Below are 16,593 nucleotides of genomic sequence, written 5' to 3'. Positions count from 1 at the left end.
ATGAAGGGCTGATGGATTATCCTGGAAGCAGCACCTTGTGCTGCAGCTCAGAACTGACCAGCAAGACCAAAACACAACCCAGCCCTGACATGGCTCCAAGTGGAGAAGCACCAGGGCCTGGCACAGACAGGACAACAGCAGGTCCATATGGCTCTGCTGCAGGCCCAGGCACCTCCACAGGGCTCAGACCATGGCACAGCCATCGCAGCAAGAGCCCTGGTGCCAGCTCTGCTGCCCGGCAAGGGAGGCTCGTGCCTGCAGAGATCCTGCTGCTTTATGTCAGCCAAACCGAGAGCAGGTTACTGCCAACAGATGAGCTATATCAAACAGATGTAAACACAGTGGGAGAGGTGATGGAGGCTTTTTTACAAGGTCCTGAGAGACAACGAGTACAAGAGTTATGAACAATGTGATGGATTCACAGATTGTACCGAGAATGCACAAAGAGATCTGGAGGTGACAGGAATTTGTGTCTGTCATTGCAGGAAGCTGCATTCAGAGCTTGATGGTTGGGGGTTTTGGCTCTTTCCTTTTCTTTTCTTTTCTTTTCTTTTCTTTTCTTTTCTTTTCTTTTCTTTTCTTTTCTTTTCTTTTCTTTTCTTTTCTTTTCTTTTCTTTTCTTTTCTTTTCTTTTCTTTTCTTTTCTTTTCTAAGTTTTTTACAGCCACATCAGAAATGTGTTTTCTGTGGGTCTTTGGGGCAGGAGAACTGACACTGCTGATACCTTCTGCCAGAGGAGGGAAACTCTGGAGAAATATTTCGGTCTGCTTCCTGGGCTGTGCCTGCTGCCCTGCTCCTTCAGAGACACACTGGAAGGAGATGGAGGGTGAGGACACCCCGGAGGCAGAGCTGTGTTCAGTGACTGCTCCACTGCCCACATCCCTGCCCAGAGAGGCAAATGGTCCCTCAGCCTCCCGAGGGAGGAGAGATGCTGCAGGCAGCCTCAGCCCAGCTCACCCAGCTCAGAGATGCTCCTGGGGAGGAGGTACCAGCAAAGACATCACCAACTCTGAATCAAAATCTCCCCAGCCTATGCAGCAAGTACATTATCCCTCCCCACAAACACTCAGGGATGCCCACCAGCCTCCTGCTGCTGTTTTCTATAGGTTTTTTTCTGAGCACAACAGTTATTTCTTGATGTGAAGATTTATTTCTTGTTTAGCAGAGAAGAAATGCAGGTGTAATTACAAACATCACACCATTGATTTCCCCTGTTCAGCACTTGAGGAGAATTCTGGGTCTTTGTCCTAATGGTCTTCAGCTTGTTTTGAGGTGGTGGGAGCTGTTTTTGACTCCCAGCATGTGGGTCACACCAAGCAGTGGCTCAGTGGGCACTGAATGGCTCTGCACTGATCAGGGGTGAATATTAAGGATTAGTTTCTTTAGTCCCTCCAGCCCTGTGTTTCTCCTTGGGGTACACAAATAGAGCACACACATACCCCAAATACTACCTTAACTCATCCTCCTCAAATGCACTTCAGATGCAAACAATTTATGAACAAATATTCTTTTCATATGAAGAGGAATGTTGTATCAAGACTTGTGAGCCTCTCTTCAGTATTTGTATAGAATAAGAGTTAATTCCTTAATCATACTTCTGTTCCAGACAAACTCTATGGTAGGTTTTGAGGATCTATCTCCTGCACAAGAGGACCAGGAAAAGGTCACAGCAACTCTTAGTTTTGCTAGGTTAATGTTTTGCAACCAGTCCAACACTGCATTGCTTCATTGTTCAAATTCTGCTGACAGTCTACCTGATGTTTTGATCAGCTGTTAATATTTAGTTGTTAATCCCTGTTTGATTTAATACTGTCACTGGTTTCATGACTGCAGGATTCACTCCTCATTAGCTCATTATCAGATCACAGTGCAGATCTATTCTAGTTTAATTGTATATTCATTAGCGAGAAACCTCCCAGAAAGTAAACAGGACTTATTTTTTCTTTCAAAATCAGAACCAATCCCTATGGCTAAAGATGTATCAGGTGAGCTCACTTATTGAGGTATTTCCTTAATACCTACCTGCATTCCATTCAGCAGCAGCTCACTAGGAATGACAATAGATTGATTTTCCCCTCCCGATGACCACTGATGGCTTACCAAGGCTTTTTGCTCAATTGCAATTTCCAGCTGAGCTGAGGTCCAATATTTAATCCATCAACAGTTTTTTCTGTTTGTCCATATTTTCACTACTTACAAGGGGTATTTTTCTATGTTTGGGCACCTGAGTCTTCATTTCCCAGGGCATAGGGAGAGTCAGGGATTCAGCTGAGAGCTGAGAGTAGCACCTTTCCTCCCTGTGTGCCTGCCCCAGGATGCTCCCCTGAACTGGGGCTCCCCATTGTCCTCTCCCCTGAAGCTCCCTGCACTCTGCCAGGGATCCGGCTGGCTGCAGGTCATGGAAAACAGAGAAGTGTTTAGGTAGGATCTTTGCTAAGTTGATTCCATGCCTTACAGATAGCTATTGATTTCCCATTTTGATACAGGCAAGTGAGGGAGATAAAGAACTGACATCTGCAATGGCTGTCCTTTTCTGCCTGCAGCATCTCATCCTCTCCGTGCCTCGATCAGCCTTGCTCGTGAGGGCTTTAACATCTCCAGCTGTAATTAGTGCTCACTCTTACTGTGACCTTGTGAACTAGGCTGTCTCCTACTGCAGCTGCACCAATGTTTCCCAAGATACAGATTTCCTGCCTTTTGACAGACATTGCCGTGTGATTTTGGTGCAAATTCAGGAGATCTGAACCATGATTTCCAGCAGACAGGAGCAGCAGTGCAGAACTGGTTTTCTCACACGTTGTAACATCAGTGGGATGTAATAAACACAACTGCCTTTGAGTGTGGCATCTCTCTAACCCGTGTCCAGGTTCTGTTCAGAAGGTGTTTTGCCAAGTGACCTACTGTGAGTCCTGTGAGGGGAATCGCTGCTCTCCTGCAAGGACACACCAAAGGCAGCACACAGACAGGACCAGCCCTTGGGCATGGGGCGGTGATTCTGGAGGCTGCCTAGACCTTTGCTGGTGGCTGCAAAACTCAGTGTACACCTGCAGAAATGCATCTTCAGCAGCTGAAGACTTTGTCCTAGCTTAGACACATCTACTTAGAGTCATTTCATAAACTTTACAAGACAGAAAAGTAAAATTCCACCCAGACTGCAAGGTTTTCTCTCTCAGCCGGGGCTGGACTCCCACAGTTTGCTCTTCTGCATCTGTTAAATATTGTGGGCAAGTGATTAATGACTGAAATACTCTGTCCAACCGCCGTTACAGCAGCGAGAACTATTTTCTCCCTTAGCTCCTGGGTTCCTGCTGTAAAATGCCTTTGAGCGAGGGAGAAAAGTGCCAGAATTGTGCCATCTAGTGACCCAAAGAGAGCGGGCATCTGTCCGCAGTCCCGTCCTCATCCTCCCTGCACAGAACTCTTCAGCCCATAATGCAGAATTTTGGATGACAATTACAAAAATTTAATGAGCATATAAATTATTTTCCCATCTTTCATGTCCAACCCTCCTGGCATTCCAAACTGATGTCCTGTCATGGCTCAGCTACCTCTGGTTTTGCTCTATTTTGCCTGATAGCGACTTTATGATTTATTATTCAGCTCTTAATCTGCAGAGGTGGAAGTCCAGCCATGTGCTCACCATATTTATTCCCTTTGTCTTTTGCTTCCAGATGGTCACCAAGCAATTGGTTCCTCTGCACTGCTCCCATTTCCCCCCACAAGTCCTGCTGATGACAAGTTCTGCCACAAACACATCTGCCTTCTAGTGTTGTCTGCTTTTTTACTAGAGCTGTTTGCCATTTCTTCTCAAAGTCAGCAGGAAGTGTAAGTCAGAGGAATAGAGGCAGCCAGAGAGTCACAGCAGGACAAGTGCTTTTCCAAGGTGAACTCTATTCCTAAGGTGATGAATTATAAGGAAATGGTTCTTCTTTCCTTGCAATTCTGGAAACATCAGCCAAACTTCATTACCTGCCCTCATTAAGAGCTGAGTGCTTATGAAAATTACCCAGCAAAATCTCTGCTTGTGTAAGAATGGGAACACAGGTCTGGGGAAACCTTGTCTGTTCTGTGGGGGAACACAGGAGTGGGTGGCAGGCTGGGAGAAGCAGCTTCCATAGGGAATAAAAGATTGGTGGGGCCACCCAAAGTGCTTTTGCAGCAGGAAGAAACCCATCCTCTTTTCCATTCCAGTGATCAGGAAACCAAGCACCAGGACCCTGAGCCCCTTCCCTTCCCTTCCCTTCCCTTCCCTTCCCTTCCCTTCCCTTCCCTTCCCTTCCCTTCCCTTCCCTTCCCTTCCCTTCCCTTCCCTTCCCTTCCCTTCCCTTCCCTTCCCTTCCCTTCCCTTCCCTTCCCTTCCCTTCCCTTCCCTTCCCTTCCCTTCCCTTCCCTTCCCTTCCCTTCCCTTCCCTTCCCTTCCCTTCCCTTCCCTTCCCTTCCCTTCCCTTCCCAGCAGCAATATTACTTTGTGTCCTCCCCACAGCAACCCTACACGAGCTGTTTTTTGCAGATCCCTCCCGGCTTTCAGCAGTTTTTGGAAGCTCCTGTGGCTCCTGTCATGTTGCACAGGTACCACAGCACGCAGGTTCTCCCACGCTGCTGGCTCCAGATGGAGCCTGGTTTTGTGACAGCCCCTAGCTTCCTTTACTCTGAGCCACTTGTCGTAATTCTGATGGAATAATTTGATTGCTTTTGTGCATAATTAAAGCGCCTCAAACATGAGACTGAAGGCACTTGAATGCACACAAGCAGCAGGGGACAGACCCGTTCCCTCGAGTGTTTCTGTGTGCTCCAAGTCTTGCTTGCCCTCTGTTGGGCGGCTGGGGAAGGATTTACCACCCTGGGAGCCTGCTCCTTGAGAAAGAGGGGTGCAGAGGGGCTGGAGGCACTGGAACCTGAGCAGTCCTTGCTTGTTAGCCTCTGCAGCCATCTGATTAGAAGGTGACATTCAGTGAAATTAAAGGCAGCAATTTATTTAGAGCCAAGCCATTAATAAGCAGGAGGCAGTAATGTTTTATGCAGCACATAATGCAGACAACCTGTGGAGTTCTCTGCCATGAAGGGGTCACTGAAGCAAGCAGCGTGTAGGTGGGAATCAAGTGACAGCTGATTTAATGCCCACTAACAGGCTATGCAAGCTGCAGTGACAAACATAATCAAATCTCATGCTTCAGGACATAAATTGAAGGGGTTGAGTGGTGGAAGCAGTTATGTACATGAAAAATCTGATCCTGAGAGGTGTGGATTACCTGCAATTCTTACTAGGTTCAGCCAGCAAAAGGACACTCAGAAATTGCTTGATTTCTCCCCTGGCTAAGTCTGTACTTGCTAATTTTCTTTATTAATAAACCCAGTAATATTTTAGCCTGCTGGCACAAACATTAATTTGGCTACAAGTAACATTTATTTCCTTTCACACAAGAATCAAACATTAAAGCTGATTCTAAAATAAGATTTTAGGGAGATAATTTGCAGTGGTGCTGGCAAATATTTTTTTTACTCAAAACATGTTGCAATTCTTTATCTAGAAAATGTAGTTACATAGAGTAATTATGAAAATATGATAACCTTTAGTGGATTTATCTTCCCAGTTTCCTTCCTGAGCATGAGAACTAGTGCTGACCTCACTCTGCAGGTGGGGAGGTGCTCCATGAGGCAGGTTGTGGGCTTGCATTCATCTTCTGGGATTCTATTCCCAAAACAGAATTGGGCTGCCCAAATTGGGCTCATGGTTCCATGGGAGTACAGAGCATGGGACCAGGGCTGACTTCACTTTCTGCAGCAGGAGGGGTCTGACTGCACCCCCAGCCCTTGCCATGGGAGCAGAGGCACAGAGGTCAGGCAGGCTGAGTTCAGCCTCCAGTGACCTGCCCACAACAAACAAGGGGGAATCTTTCCTTTCATCTGGAATCCAGCTAAGGGGGAAATTCAGCATCTTTCTTCAGTAATTTGAGAACTAGATAGGCTAATATCTTCAAGGAATGACTTTGAGATGATCCTGCTTGGCACAAGGCAGTCTGGGTGGTTTTTTAAAGTATTTTTCCATCCTGTCTGCAGTGATCACCTCAAAGAAAATGGCATTCTTTATCCTAATAGATATCTGTAACTAAGTACCAAGTACTTAAGCCCCTAATTCATGTCTGTGGGGAACCTCCATGTGGGTCCTGGGCCATTCAAAACCTTCTGGTCTGCAATGCTAGGGCAAAAGTAGCTGAGGATAGTCACCATGGAATTAAGAACAGCTCAAATGAGCAAACTCCTTTTTTTTTTTTTTTTTTTTTTTTTTAATGCTCTGTAACCAGCTCCTGCCACTGCTACTCCTCCATAATCCCTGTCTTCTGTTTTCTCTTCCCTGGCCATAAATTTTCTGCCTTTTGCACTAGACAAATCTGGTATGCTGTGCTAAATATTTTAAATATGGCAAACAATCCTTCATCACAGAGTGATTGCATTGCAATGTATTAGAACAACATGACTTTGCCAGAGGGTGTTTCTTGGCACAGTGCCGAGTCAAGGAGGCAGCCCAAGCTTGAGAAGTAACTATCAAGTAATTTATCAACATTTGGTCCTAAAATACATGGGGTTGCACCAGCTCAAGCAGCCTTAGAGAGATAAATCTAAAGGCTGAGCCAGAAACCCCAAACACAGACAGGCCTTTGAGGAAGCTTCTTGAAATCCAGAGATATCAAAATGTCAAGTGAACTCCTGTGACAGATTCAACACATACTTTTGGCTTTTATTCTGCTGCATTTAGTCTTGTCTTTCAGGTTCAGATGAAATATGTGCTGCTTTTCAGTCTCTCAGCCCGCCTGTGGAAAGGGCTGATTGGATCTCACACTCCTTTAGCATGATGGAAAATCTCTGATGAACCAAGTCTGATCACTGAAAGCCAGCGTGGTGTCTAGAGCTTGTTTTCCTTCATAACATCCTCATAAGACGGAGGCAATTCAGTCCCCCCGAGGCTGAAGCACGGGGCAGGAGGAGAGGAAATCTCTGCAGGCATGCAGGGGCTCAGGGATCCAGAGAATGGGCACGGAGGTGCTTCAGCAGCTGGGGAAAAAGCAAAGTCACAACTGTACAGCAGACAGGAGTGAAGGGCAAGCGTGGGAGTGAGAGGGGTGAGCCCTGGAGGAGCTGCCAAACCACTTGGAAACAAGAAAGGCATGGATGTAATTCTTGAAGGATGGCATCACAAAGTCTTTCACCACAAACTCCAGATACAAGGAGTGGGACAGAGGAATTTGGGTGGGTTTGGGGTGGGTCCTCCCTGTCTATGACCACCCAGAAAGCAGGTAATATGTCCTCTGGGAAGGGCTTAGCCTAATGACAGGATTACCTTTATTTTTCTTGGAGGGATGTTGTCTGGCTCAGCCTGCTGATGCTGCTGGCCATACTCCAGGTCAGTTCTGGATGCTACACAGTCGTTATAGCCCAATCCTCAAAATCTGGGTGCTCCTGGGGGAATTTTGAGTGGCTGCCACAATGCACAGCACCCACCAGGACAATCTCTTGACAGACCCCAGGGTGTGTTAGCCACTTGAGCTGTCTACTAGGGTGGCTTGAGTTAAACCAGTACAGTTTTGCCTGAGTGAGAAAGGAAGGACACGTGCTGGAAAGGGCTGCTGACCCCAGAGCCTGTGGCTGGATGTGCTGGCAGGCTGAGTGGCCTGGCACTGAGGAGAAAGTTCCACACACCTCCAGTGTTTGCCTGGCCAAACCCCAGCTAGGAACCTTTGGGACACATGGACACAGAGGGACAGCCCCAAGGCATGGCTCAGTGAAAAGTGGATGTGGCTTCAGCCCCCAGTCCATGGTCAGCACGTGTCCCCAAGATGCCAGAGCTGGACACCGCACTGTTCACCAGCAATGCTGCTGGCTGCATCCCAGCTCCCACTCAAGCTTTTTGCTGGCTATGGATGGACCACTGGAAGGCCACCAGGGCCAGCAGGACCTTGCAGCAGGGACAGGACTAACCACAAAAGGCATCCGAGCTGCTGAGGGCAAAGACAGCCACAGTGCTCCGGGGGACGCAGCTCCGCCGCTTCAGCCAGCACTGCAGGCAGCAGCAGATCCCGCAGCACAGGAGCACGGCCAGGGAAAACAACACCAGGAACCTAAGGCAGAGGCAGCAGGGGAGGAACAGCACTGTCACCATCTGCAGGCAGCACTGACAGATGGCTGCACATCTCCAAATTAACGTATTCATTAATATCGTTTGCAAATAGCCCTTAATGTCGCGGTTTCCCCACCAGCACACTGGACATGGTCAAAGTCCCCAGAAACCAATGTCTCACTCCTGAGTGCTCAGCAGTGAGTGCTGGCTGGAAATTCAAACATTTCTCCCTGAAATCATCCATCGTTTTTTCCCAGCTCAGTTGTCAGTGTACAGTGAGGAGGATATGGATAAATGATTTCCATTAGTTTGTAAAGACAGAACACAGGGACAGCCCAGGAGCAATGCTCTCTAGCTATCCGTCTCTCTTAATGCCTTTCTCTCCACATATCCATCAAAGAATATTATTTGCCAGTTTTTTCCCTTAAAGCAGACCTGAAACTTACCACACATACCAGCTGCTCAAGTTTTCATTGCTCTGTCCAACACACCTGAAAAGCAAAGAATAAAAAAGACTTCCAGTCCTGTGTTAGGGGGCTGCTGTACCCACCCCAGCACATCTGCCAACTCAAAGACCAGCACCATCAGTAAGCAGAAGATTGAAAAGTTGTCTCCCATGAGGGGAGCCCATTAAAAATGCCTCTGTGTGGATGGGAGCAATGCAGATGATGTAAGAAGCAGAGTACCACTTGTTTGCCTTCCAACACTGGCACCCGCCACCAGTGTTTTTGCTGAAACCCAAAGGGTTTCCAGCCTCCATTTCCTCTTTTGAAAAAAAACCAACCCTAAACAACCTTTTCCTGGAAGTCCTCATTGCTCTGCTGTGCTGGTGTGCCAGGCAGGAGCACAGCACCCCTGAAAGGGCCTGGGGTGGGGGCAGCTGTGGGTGAGAATGAAGCCACACTCACCTCTCGCCAAGCGCGCAGTCCGACCCGGAGTCTGCTGACTGAAAACACACATGTAAATCAGACAGGGCACGGATGCTTTGTGTTTTACAATTTATGTGCATAATTGCTGTTCTTATAGTTGGGAAGTTGGAGAAGAAGAGCCATAGGAGTGCAGGTCCTGCAGGGTTGAAACCAGACCTCTCCTTAGGGATCTGCCTCTCTGGGGCTCTGCTTTGAGCCAGCTCAAATCAAAACCAGCAGAGAACCTCACCAAGAGCTCAATAAATTCAATAGCTTGCAGATGAAAGCCAGGCCAAGGAGAAAGCATTCCTTTTGATGTGAAAGAGGGAAAGACAAGAGCAGGGAAACACCAGGAGCCTGAGACCTGCTTACTGCACTAGGCTTTGCTATTCAGAAATATCTGCTGAAAATGTCTGATAACCAATTTATTGTTCTGTGGCTCATTTTTTGGGGGAGTTAATTGTGAATGCAGCAGTAAATTGGAGCTGTTTTGACCAGAAGTGTGCTGTACCCAGCACTTTCCTGTTTTTGGATAGTAGTGGTGCATCATTCCCAGAGTCAGGTTTCAGGTATTGCAAATATGTGAACCTGAAACTTGTTTTTCAGGTATATTTTCTACTTTCAGCTCAAGTCAGTTTGTTTTTGCAAGGCTTGTTGATCTTAGCCTCAGTTTCATATTATCTGTGCTAAAAGTAACCCAAGCAGTTCATCAGTATAATTGAATCCAATTCAATAGATTTTTTTGGCTGACTGGTGTTAGGTGTGTTATTACAGTTGCCCAATGGTGCTACAAAAAATTCAGCTCAGGTATAGAATTGTGATAACACTGGAAAGCAGAATGAACAAGATAGAGGAATTTAGATTCATTTATTGGGGGAAAAACCTATTAGAATGTAATTTGTAAATAATTATTTTGGATTTCTCTCTGCAGATATATCCAAAACACTTAGAGATTTTTGACTTTGAGTCAAACTGGAAGGCTCTGTTCTGAATTAGAAATTTGTATCAAATGTGCATAACTGAGAGATCTCATTTTAAATCTCTAATTAACAGGTTCTTTTTGTTATGAAAAGCTCAAGCCACTGTAAATGGCAAGAAATTCCCCCCTTCAAATCTCTATAATGTGTCTGATCCTGTGCACACACTGGCTTTCAGTCCCCTTTCAGTTTCACCAGAGCTCTTTGGGTATAGTAAGTCTTTCATATAAAGCATTATTTGTGGAATTTCGCAAGTGGCTGAAACCAAAATGAGGAATAAAGAGAAAGATAGAAGCTTCAACTCTTCCAGACGTGTCCTTTTAAAACTGAGCTAATTTGTCATGTCACACATGCGCCCTGGCGCAGAATATTTTAATTCTTTTAGGGTTTTTGCACTTCAACTGATTATTAAATAACAGGTCAAAAGCAAATAGCTGATTGTTGTGATTAGATGTATCCTGAGTATTATTCATGGCTGAGTGACAACCTCTGGACTCTCTTTTATCATCCTTCAAACCAGCTCAGCAGAGCCACCTCAGCGTAGTTAAACTGCAGCAAAGTGCATCTGCTCTGAGGCAGGAATCTGTCAGAGCAGCCAAACACCCACCCGTGCTGCAGCCCCAAGCTCTTCCATTTCAATAGCCACGGACAGAATAAAGGACAAAGGCAGTAATGTTTTCTCTGCATTAATTGGAATTTTTGTGAGCATTAAATCTTCCCCAAATTCATTAAGTCCTCAAAAAAATCCTTCACAAAATAACAACAACAAAAAAAGCTGATGACTAAATTCTATAAAAGTTGGAATCTTCCCCCCACAAAATCCCTAAAATCAGCCAGGTCCAGTGAAGGGTTTGGTTACCTGGAAGAAGGTTAAACACAGAACTCCAGTTCCTGCTGTGATCCATGAAATAAAACACAAAGCTCCAGGTCTCTGCATTATCAGTGTGAGAAACACTGGGAGAGCTTTGTTTGCAGCAGTGTTTTACCCTCTGTAATTTGGTGCTTTTAAAACTTCTCTGCACATCGTGCCTGCAGCCAGAGAACACATTACCCAATGGCCTCCTGTGCCTCAGAAATCACCGCTAGCCAGGGAGTGAATTTGGGTTTGCAGGGACACAAACAGCTACCAGAAGTTAAAGCAACACTGATTTAAGGTCAGCACCTTGCAGTTGTTTCAGTATTTTCATAGCTGTTCACAAATTCCTGCTGCTGAGGCTTAGTTCCATATTAACCCACAGCTGCATTTAACAGGACCTGCTACAATTAAAAGTCACTGGTGTCCGTGCAGTGGGGCCACGCTTTCATGGCATGCTGCCTTCAGCTGGGATATTGGCATTACAGAAAAAGCAGAGGTGGCTCTAACCATGTCCTGTGTACTGTGCCTACCACCTCAAACCTGCACCAAGGATGAAGGAAACCCTTCCCAGCCTGAGACAACCACCACCAGCACTGGTACTGCTGTTACACAGGCAGGGCTTGCCAGGAAAATGCAGCTGAAAAAACCCCGTACATCCCAAATGCTTCTTACAAGGGACACAATATTTCCCTACACATTCAATTCCTATAGAGCCACCAGGTGATGTGGTTAAGGAGGGGTAGAGGATGGTTTGCACCATGGCTCTGATCCCCTCGGAAGGGACAACCCCAGTTTGTTCAGCAGTCAGTAATAGGTTGTCACTGAAGTTTACAGCCCGTGGCTGAAATGCACCATTAACTGTGGTTCTTCCAGATTTTAACACAAAGGGTGTTGCCATGAATATGTTTAGTCCTCACTCCAGAGTTAAGCATTATGCTGGGATGCCATTACTTCTGTAATGATTGACAAAGCCGAGCTGCTCTTGAGATGTACCTCTGTGGCTTTGCCTCAGCTGAAAGGTCAAGAAGTCTAACCAACTGTGATATACACACACAACACAGGTTTGTTATTTAATGCTCACGTTTTGCATAAGCCCAGGCCAAGCCCTGGTGCTCTCTGATGTTTACTTTCTGCTCAGCACTAATGAAAGGCGAGCCCCTGAAATGATGCCTGCTGAGAAGGCATCTCTCATGATGGCGCTAAGTGCATGTGCTACACAATATAAATGGTCTGAACATGCTGTCCTGCCTCAGACCAATCCTTTTCAGTGTTGCTCAACAGTAAATTGCCAGACCAATTTCTTAGCTATTTTCTTAAAGAAAAAGCTCCTGCAGTATAAAAATGTGCACAGCCTTGCTGGGAACTGTGTGGCTCTTACAATTTCAGGCTTCATTGAGGTCATCCATCATTGAACTAATTTCAGTCTTCTTCCTCTCACAATTACTTCCCTCATGCCAGCACCCAGGGTACTTTCAATTTAGAGCCACCAAATGGATTAACCCCAGTATTTCAGGGGGCAGGTACCTCAACGAGCTACTGGTACTGAAAAATAACACATGGCCATCTGTTCTGGATCTATTTCCAGAAGAGAAGGGAAAGGATTGAATTCTATCACTGCTCAGCTCCTGGCCTTGAGGCAAACTTTGGTGCTTTCTGCTGGTTGGACCCATACAGGGATCCCAAGGGATGATGGCAATTTGTGAAGCCTGTCCTGTGCTGTCTGTAATAGCTCCAAGAGGAGAGAGAGAGCTGGCTTACAGGGGGTCCATGAATAGCCCTTTTGCTTCAGGAGGGATGCCAATACTGAACAGAGCTGCTGCTTCAGCAGGAAAACTCTCCCTGTCCATGATCAGCTGAGCAGCTTGAATACATGAATGTCACAAAGAGCCTCAGCAGTTGCTCTAAGACAGTCAGGACTGAACACCAAAAACCCAGGGGAGTTTTGCACTGAAATTCACAGTGGGACCCTCCTGCTGCTCCCTGCCTGCTGTGGTTTTGCAAAACTGAGACCCATCATCCTGACAGCTCTGTGTCTGAGGGCTAGCTCCACTCTGAGGGATTTCTCCAGGCTTTTTGTAATCCCCCCATACTTGCACACACACATGAAGATAACCCCTGCTCACTCCGCCTCTACTTACTGGATGAAAAGTTTGGTGTCTCTTTCCTCCTCAATTATATTTGCCTCATTGGTGGACTTGGGAGGCTGCTCCCTGATAGATGTTAACTGGTGGCCATTAGATTAACATGCTGTTATTTCCTCATCACCTCATGTCGTTGCTAGGTGACAAATGCATCTCCCAGGCAGCGAGGGAACTACCATACAGCAATTTATGAGTGTCCATTATCGCTCTCCTTAAAGTGCCTGGTCCTTCCAGTGGGAAGATGTGCAGTTCTAGCATCAGCCAAAGGGTGACTTGCAGAGTTGCCACAGAAACCACCTCCACTGGGGGCTAGGTTTCATGAAAGGCAAGAAAGAGAAGGCAAGGTGGAGGGACAGGAGGAATTTGGGAGGAGCTGATTTACCTGGTGAAGTTGAGAGGGCCAGGGTTGCATCAGGGGTCTAAATTTCAGGAAATGGGTTCCAAATTGTATTTGTGTGCACTAGAAGTGATGGCCTATGTTTCATTGGGTGTCATACAATTGATTTCAGACATGCTTTTAGACAGAGCCAAAATTTTAGGGAACATCCCGGGGACTTCTGGGTTTTGGTAAGAGTGGGAGGCAATTCACTGGCAAACAGAAGGCCACATAAAACACCTGGCAGTCTGTAAGCACAACTAGCAGCTTAAACTGCTTTCAAGCTCTTCCTAGGCTGCATTCAGAGCGTTTGGTGGTTGCTAGGGATGACTTTTGGGAAAACAATCACCTTGCTAGGTTCTGACCAGCCTCCCAGAACAGTCCAGAATAAGACTGTCAAAGACTCAGAAGGAGAAGAAGGAGAGTGGCAGCAGGAGAGACGGGACAGAATGGAGAACACAAGAGACATGGAAGGGAGGCAGAGAGCATCAGGGCAGTCCCACTCTCTGCATTAAGGTCAACTGTCAGGGGCCAAGCATGTGTTCACTTTTTTATGCTGCAGTGTTTTCACATGACCACCACCATCAGTTCTTGGTCCAGTTCAAGGCCTCTGGGATCTCTCCTCTCCCGGCTGGACTGCACCACCACGACCATCTCAGTCTGTGCTTTTGCAGCTACATCCTTGGCATCAAGGCTTGGTCAGGCTGCCACCATCCCTCCTGGCCTGGCCTGGGACGACTCAGCAGGTAAATTCAGGTTAGCCCAAGAGAAGAGCAGAGCAATGGGGAGGACTGAGCATTTCCTCTCTGCAACAGGAGAGCTAAAGCAGCTTTGGTCTCATCCTCTGTAAATGGAAGCCACAAGGAGCTGCTCATTCCCTACACACACACTGAGATGACTAAATCCAGCACTGGGGAGAGCTTTTCAAGGTAATGGCCAGTGCTGGCACAGGAGCAAATGAGAGCAAACCAGCCATGAATAAATTGAGGCTGGAAATGCAAAGAAGGTTCACCCCATCCAGAGCAGCAAGGTTGAGCAGCAGCTTGTCTGTGGGAGGAGTGTGGGCATGAAACCAAACAGCTCCTGGGACACAAGTCAGCGAGCTCCCACACGAGATGCAATCCTTTCAACAGGACTTGCTGACCCAGGGAGCCCCTTCCCACCCCATGGAACCACCCCAGAGAGTCCTTAGACCCTCAAACCCCTCCACGTGCACAGGAGTCAGCCAAGGTGGCCCTGGGCTTGAGTGAGCGAGGAAGGATGAACATTTTAACCCAAGGCTGGTAGAGCTGGCACGTCCTGTTGTCTTTCAGAAGCATTACAACCAGTTGCTGGTCCCTGATGAATGCAGCCCTTTGTGAGCCCGTGCGGGGGATGTGCTGCTCAGGGGAAGGAGAGACTCTGCACATGGATTTAAATGAATGTGAACAAGGATGGCATTGTTCTGCTGCATCCTCCCCAGGAACGAGGCTTCAGAGGTCACCCCTCAGATCTGAGGCAACTGCAGCTACCTTGTCCTGCTGAATGGTCCAGAGAGATTTCTGTTTGCCTTGGTGTGTGGTGGGGAAAACCCAGCAGAGAATGGGGCTGGTGAAGGCTTCTGCCTGGCAGGAAGATAAAGAAAGAGCAATCTCCTCTAGGCTATGCATAAGAGATTTCTCCATATTCCATGCTGAGAACTACAGAAAATCAAATTCAATACACAGGTGTTCATATATTCATGGAAGTCAAAACTTTAAAACTACCTGAAGTCCCCACACTGAAATTTTGTGAGAAATTGCTGTGACTTGTCCAAAAACTGCTGTTCCAACCTTATGATGAATACCTGAAATAAATACTGCAACTGAAATATAAAGCTGGTCTGAAAGGACTAAGGCAGGAGCTTTCTTGCTCTGGAATTCTTGCACTTTGAGAATGTATATTTCCAGCACACATTTTGTCTGTGCTGATGACTTTGGTGCTGACTCTGCTCTCACCATTAAATACAGAAATCAGTGTGCAGTGATTTACTCAGAGCTGTGTTATGGTGGGGCAGGGTGAAGCTGAAAGAGTTTAGAAAAGTGGCTATTTCCTTTCTCCTTCCAAGTTGAGTTTTGTCTTTAAAACTTAAGTTGGATCCTAAAAATAAAAGGTGCCAAAATAACAAGGTTTAGGTAAGCCTAGCAGTTGTTTCATTGTATGAGAATTCAGAGGTCAGAATTACATTTTAAGATCTACTGCATCTGAGAAACAAGGGAGAGTTGAGCTTCTCTGATTTCTGGCTTGGGCATTAGGACATGAGATTATTCTGAGCTTTATCACTGGCTTCCCAAATACCCATGAACTTCTGTGAGTTACAGCCCACCTGGAAAAAGAGTTTAAGAGATCTTGCATCTCATTCTCTCCAGATACCACTGCACCCCACACAGAGCATGTCAGAAATAAGTTCAAAGGGCTAGATAACACTTGAGTTAAGAAACAGAAAAGCAGAATTAAGGTTAAGGTTGATAAAGTTAAAAGCAGCTTGAAAAAAGAGAAAGATGAAGTATACCAGAAATACAAAATTATCACTAGCAGAATTTTTTTCTCTTTTCATTTTCTAATGTGAAATTGAATCTAATTACAACTACTTGAACTCTGAAGCCTGCTGCTGTTTCTTTGTACTCCAACAGGTCCTCTTACTTTTAATCAGTTAAAATTGTATGTGGATTTAATCACTAAAATTACAGTTAGGCTTTAGTACTTTTTCATAATACCTCTTTTTTTGTTGTTACTCGGTTGCCAGGGACTGAGAAATTACAGTGAAAAAATTAAAAGCCTTTAGTATTTTCATCCCTGCAATTTACTTAGCTGCTGGATGTAAAAAGACAAAAAGAGAATAAATTGCTTGAAAGCAAATAGAGGCTTCATTTTCCCCTGCCTTTGAGTTACTGATATCACATTGGACACCACATGGGAGGTTTTGGCTGAGAAATTAGCATGAGACTATCTGGCACATCCTGAAACACATTTTCGAGGCAATTTTCCAGGCAGAGCCATTTAGCAGTGAATGCTGAAATACATTGTGATGCTGGTCATTATCAGCTGGCACATGTGCTTTTTCAGCAGGAAACCCCACGGCCCAGGGGTTCACTCTGCAAGAGGGGTCATGTGGGCACAGGGACCGGGACAGGGACAGGGACAGGGACAGGGACAGGGACAGGCACAGGGACAGGCACAGGCACAGGGACAGGCACAGGGACG

The 16,593-nt window shown here is 46.3% G+C and overlaps 1 protein-coding gene across 1 annotated transcript; it reads right to left on the bottom strand.

Moving 5' to 3' along the window:
• Positions 1-6,901: 6,901 nt before the first annotated feature.
• TMEM207 (transmembrane protein 207) lies at positions 6,902-13,196 on the bottom strand. Its single transcript, XM_033068918.1, has 6 exons — positions 13,172-13,196; positions 10,858-10,952; positions 9,022-9,059; positions 8,560-8,604; positions 7,975-8,114; positions 6,902-7,050 (listed from the first exon to the last, which is right to left on the bottom strand). Exons 1-6 carry the CDS (start codon positions 13,194-13,196, stop codon positions 6,902-6,904), a joined length of 492 nt encoding a protein of 163 aa, XP_032924809.1.
• Between the last annotated feature and the right edge of the window lie 3,397 nt (positions 13,197-16,593).

This window comes from Catharus ustulatus, chromosome 10 (assembly GCF_009819885.2).
Source record: "Catharus ustulatus isolate bCatUst1 chromosome 10, bCatUst1.pri.v2, whole genome shotgun sequence".
NCBI classification, from domain to species: domain Eukaryota; kingdom Metazoa; phylum Chordata; class Aves; order Passeriformes; family Turdidae; genus Catharus; species Catharus ustulatus.
Note: the sequence above shows the minus strand (reverse complement) of the source record. Positions and strands in the feature narration are given on the sequence as shown.

What these genes read in the sequence shown, in the direction of transcription:
- TMEM207 (XM_033068918.1), bottom strand. Translation starts at nt 13,196, where the DNA reads ATGGACACTCATAAATTGCTGTATG. An exon ending in CACTCATAAATTGCTGTATG is followed by an intron (nt 10,953 to 13,171) that starts GTAGTTCCCTCG and finishes AAGCTCTCCCAG; the next exon opens with TGTTTCTCACACTGATAATG. An exon ending in TTGAGCAGCTGGTATGTGTG is followed by an intron (nt 8,115 to 8,559) that starts GTAAGTTTCAGG and finishes CCTCTGCCTTAG; the next exon opens with GTTCCTGGTGTTGTTTTCCC.